Source organism: Poecilia latipinna, unplaced genomic scaffold (assembly GCF_001443285.1).
Source record: "Poecilia latipinna isolate Pla-1442-1.1 unplaced genomic scaffold, P_latipinna-1.0 Scaffold184, whole genome shotgun sequence".
Lineage (NCBI taxonomy): Eukaryota > Metazoa > Chordata > Actinopteri > Cyprinodontiformes > Poeciliidae > Poecilia > Poecilia latipinna.
In genome coordinates, this window is record NW_015112800.1 from 362,811 (window position 1) to 366,928 (window position 4,118).

At 39.4% G+C, this 4,118-nt stretch overlaps 1 protein-coding gene across 2 annotated transcripts in view; it reads left to right on the plus strand.

The window, feature by feature from the left end:
• Positions 1-450: 450 nt before the first annotated feature.
• zfpm1 (zinc finger protein, FOG family member 1) overlaps positions 451-4,118 on the plus strand; it is a 103,287-nt gene continuing 99,619 nt past the window's right edge. For both annotated transcript variants that reach the window (XM_015030509.1, XM_015030510.1), the window contains exon 1: positions 451-836. In XM_015030509.1, the coding sequence (XP_014885995.1) occupies positions 797-836 (40 nt within the window). In that variant the 5' untranslated portion in view covers positions 451-796. The remainder of the gene's footprint in view (positions 837-4,118) is intronic.

Consider the following 4,118-nt stretch of genomic DNA (forward strand, 5'->3'; position numbering starts at 1 on the left):
TTTTCACAGGGTCAATTATTGAATAGTCCCTAAAACAAATGATTAACCACTTTATTTAAAAAATGTATCTATTTAATTTTTTGCTTTATTTCATTGTGAATTGAATCATACATAGTTGTATTATTCATATGTTGCATTTTGACAGATTTTTCTGATTTTTTAATATGAATTCTTATTTCACTTGATTAAACTTGAAGTGAAAACACTTTAAATTTAAACTTAACTTTTAGAATATTTAATGTAATTATTTTAGTATAAGTTTAATTAATATATTTTAGAATTTTTAATATAATTATTTTAGTGTAATATTAATTATTAATATTTTTTATTTTGACAGCTTGAAAACGACGCCTGTGTGTGGACCAATAGGAGTTGAGTGCGTCTTGCTACGTCAGACGTAGGGGATGACGTAGCTCCTCCTCTAGTGCGCCGCCTCTGTAGCCGCACAGTTCGGCTGTACTAGCGCTGCGACTCCACTGTAAGCGGCTCTCCGGCTCAGACTCCCCGCAGGAGGACCAGTGGGCGGACCGGTGTGAGGAAAGTTGACAGAAACCAGCAGCAGGAATCCTGCCGAACTCCGCGGAACCGACGCTTTCTGACGGTAAACGGCTCTCCGACAGCCGCTAACGGAATAAAAGGAACCGCGAAAACGGAGGACAAGGTGCGGACTCAGCGGCCACAGGTAGCCCCAGCTGTCTGGAGGGTCATGCGGATCTCTGAGCTGTGAACCGCCGCAGACGAAGAGAACGAAGCCGCCACCAGAGGGAGGACCGACGGACGGAGGAGGAGAGCCAGCATGTCCCGGAGAAAGCAGAGCAAACCCCGGCAGATTAAGCGTAAGGAACCAACAACTTTATTCCTCCTTCGTGCTGTTTTCTTTTCATGGGAATGTTCCCAGAGAAACGGAATACAGGGAATTCAACCGAGTAACCACGGCGCTGAAGCTGGTGTCTGATGTGTAGCTCCTGTTTTGCACTTGGATAAAGGGATATTCCACTAAATATTAGAAACCGAACCCAAATATGAAAAACTTTAACTCGTGAAACCTGGACTGGCTTATTCTAAGTACATCGAAGCAAATAATAAACTGTAAAAGTTTTATGTCAATGTTTAAAATCTAAACGATGCAGTATAAACAAATCTTAGCGTAAAATGTATTTTTTTAAAATCATTACACAGATAGAGCGTTTTCAAACAATTAGTCAAGCTGGAGCAAAAGTTAAAGGTTATAAATGCCAACAAAAAGCATACAATCACCAGTTTTGGGGATTTTATAAGCAAGATTGAGGTTTTCAGATCACAAATTATGATTATTCTGCACACATTTGAGATGAGATTAAATATTCCAATCAGTATTGAATTAGAATAGGTTGTTTTGGTTATCTAAATAAAGGTTCACTTGCACTTTAAGGCTTAACAGACCACAAATAGTGTTTTAATGAATTAATCATCACTTTTAGATGAATCCAGTCCGGTTTAAGGAACCAAATCAGAACCTAACTTCAGTAAATCTGATACAAAACCATTTCTGAAGACCAAACTGAGGCAGAACCGTTAAACTGAGCTCAGCTGCAGAGTTTTTCCTCCCGGTTTCATCCCTTTCAGAGCCTCCCTATCGGTGCAGGAAACTTTTCATTCCTCTCTCTTTCTCTCAGTGTTCAGCCTGTTTTTCTGTGTTTCTGTCCATCGGCAGCTGTGCTGAATGTGTCGCCGCGGCTTCCTGTTTAATTCTGTTGTGGAAACGTCAGTGTTCTCTGAAAAAGCCGATGTGAGGAGAGATAAGGCAGCGATCCGATGTGAGCTCAGATAAAGATTAAAATTGGATCTTATTTTTTTATTTTTTTTTATTTGTTTTCAGTTTCAGGCTGCACACCCCCCTCACCATCCCTTCCTCCTTTCTCCCAGAGATGGGGGCTGCAGATAGGCCTGCATGGCTGATCTCAGCCGCTGATAGCAGCTCACAATCGGATCTTTTTTTTTTTTCTCCATCTATCCTTTTAACTCAATAATGCATCTGGGGGCCGCTTGAAAGGGGCCCTTTTTCTGGTTCTGGTCTCCGAGCTTTTCCTGTTTGTAAGTCCTACGAAGCTTAACTGGTGGTAACTGATGTTCAGAGTTGATAGAAGAAGAAGAAGAAAAGCGCATTAAAAGGCTTGTTGCGCACGGAGTTTTAATGAGTTGAGGAACAGTTAGGAGGCTGCAGCTGGAAGGTGTCTTATCTGTCTGTTTGGCTTTTTGCATCGTTGATTGTGTCACCCTGTCCTCAGAAACCTCCTGTCTGCTGGCAACACTTTGGAAGTTTAGTCTGCATGATATCACCTCGCAGAAATGCCTTCATGTTTGCAGCCGTAGAGGTCTGATCGCTGTGATCAGATCCAGCATGCAGCAGGTGCATTTCGCCACGCAGGAGTTTTTATTTTCTTCAGCATTTAGTCAACTTTACATTTTATTAGTTTTTTTTTTTGCACAACTTACACCAAGATTTCATTTTTCTCCCTTAAATAATCTCAAACGTGTGGAGTGCTTGTGTAATTCATCTTCTCTGCTCAAACCTTTTAATTAAATTGTGTGCAAATCTTATAAACAGAAAATTCAGGATGTTTTTTAGAGAAAAAACACGGAAAACTCTTAGACTATGTTCACACATTTTTTGCTGCTCATACTGCTAATTAAATGCAGACTTCTGCGTTAACAAACCAACCCGCATGCGCAGAAGAAGAAGAACGTTGACGTCACTCAGCAGCGATCTGTTTACAGAAGTAATAACAGACTTCGCCTTCTTTGGATTGAATTTAAAGTTTATTCAGCAGTGAGAGCCAAAAGTATTGTCTAAAAATCATAAGACGAAAGAAGCTAATAAAACGTAAAAATAACTAATAGAAATAACCTTCTGACACATTTTATAATGTCATGATTATAATCTGCATTCAGTGATTGATCTGGCTTCTTCTGGCGCAGAATTATGACACATTTCTCACGCTAATGACATAAAAGTCGGATATAATACATATTTGATTTACTTTCATATATGAAAGTGGCAAAAATTATAATTTTTTTTGGGTGAAAAGATTTTAATTTGATCATTCAGACTGTCATGAAAAAGTTGGACATGGGCAAAAAAATCAGATTTGGGTCACATTTGTGTGATTATTTGAGCGTAGCCATAGTTGAACACGCCATAATTTTTTGTTTTTTGGCAGGGTGGTTAGAAGAAAATAATTGAAATAAGAAAGTAAAAGATATTCAGTTTGCATTTTGCAAGCAGAGAAGACTTCAAAAAAAGAAAAGTAAAGAAGTCTGTTTGCTCAGATGAAATCCAAAATTCAGCTTGCACTCCGAATTATCCTGAAAATATCACTGCTGCTGTGAAACATGGTGGTGGCAGAATCATGCTTTCCTTTATGAGAGGAAAGGAAGCTGCTCAGAGTTAATTGGAAGATGACAGAATACCTGAGGTGGTGCAGGTTCACTTTAAAACAGGACAATAACCCTAAAAATGCACCTAAATGGAGCTACAAGCATAGAATGGCCTAGTCAAAGTCCCAACCTAAATAGAGTTGTGGGAAAATTAGAAAATTGCTGCTTGCAGATGCTCCCCATCTGACCTGAAAGAGCTTAGGATGATTTACAAACAGGAATTACAATAGACAATTTACGTTAACCTATGGGAGCTGAGTACAAATGCACTCCACACTTTTCAGATTTTTGACCGTAAAAAAAGATGAATAGGTCTCATTCACCTTCACTTCAAGTTATTAAAAGTGCTTAGAGGTTGGAAATGTGGCAGAAGGACCAGAGATGAACCAGAGATGAAACTTTCCTCCTCTTGTTGTTGATGAAACGTGTTGTTTCAGAATAAACGCCGCGCCTCCTTTCATTATTGATTCATGTTGTTGTCAGAACATGCTGATGGTTGTCTGCTAAACTTCCCGAGACCAACGTGACCTTTGCTGATATCTGGCTTTATCTCTGGAGATCCTGAAGATGTTCAGCTTCCTGTCACATAAGCAACAAATCTGAGAAAGTAGATATTTGACTCAAATTGCTTTTAGCTGCTCACAGGATCTGCAGATGCGTTCGTAATAGGGCTGAAACGATTCCTCGAATGATTCGAGTAC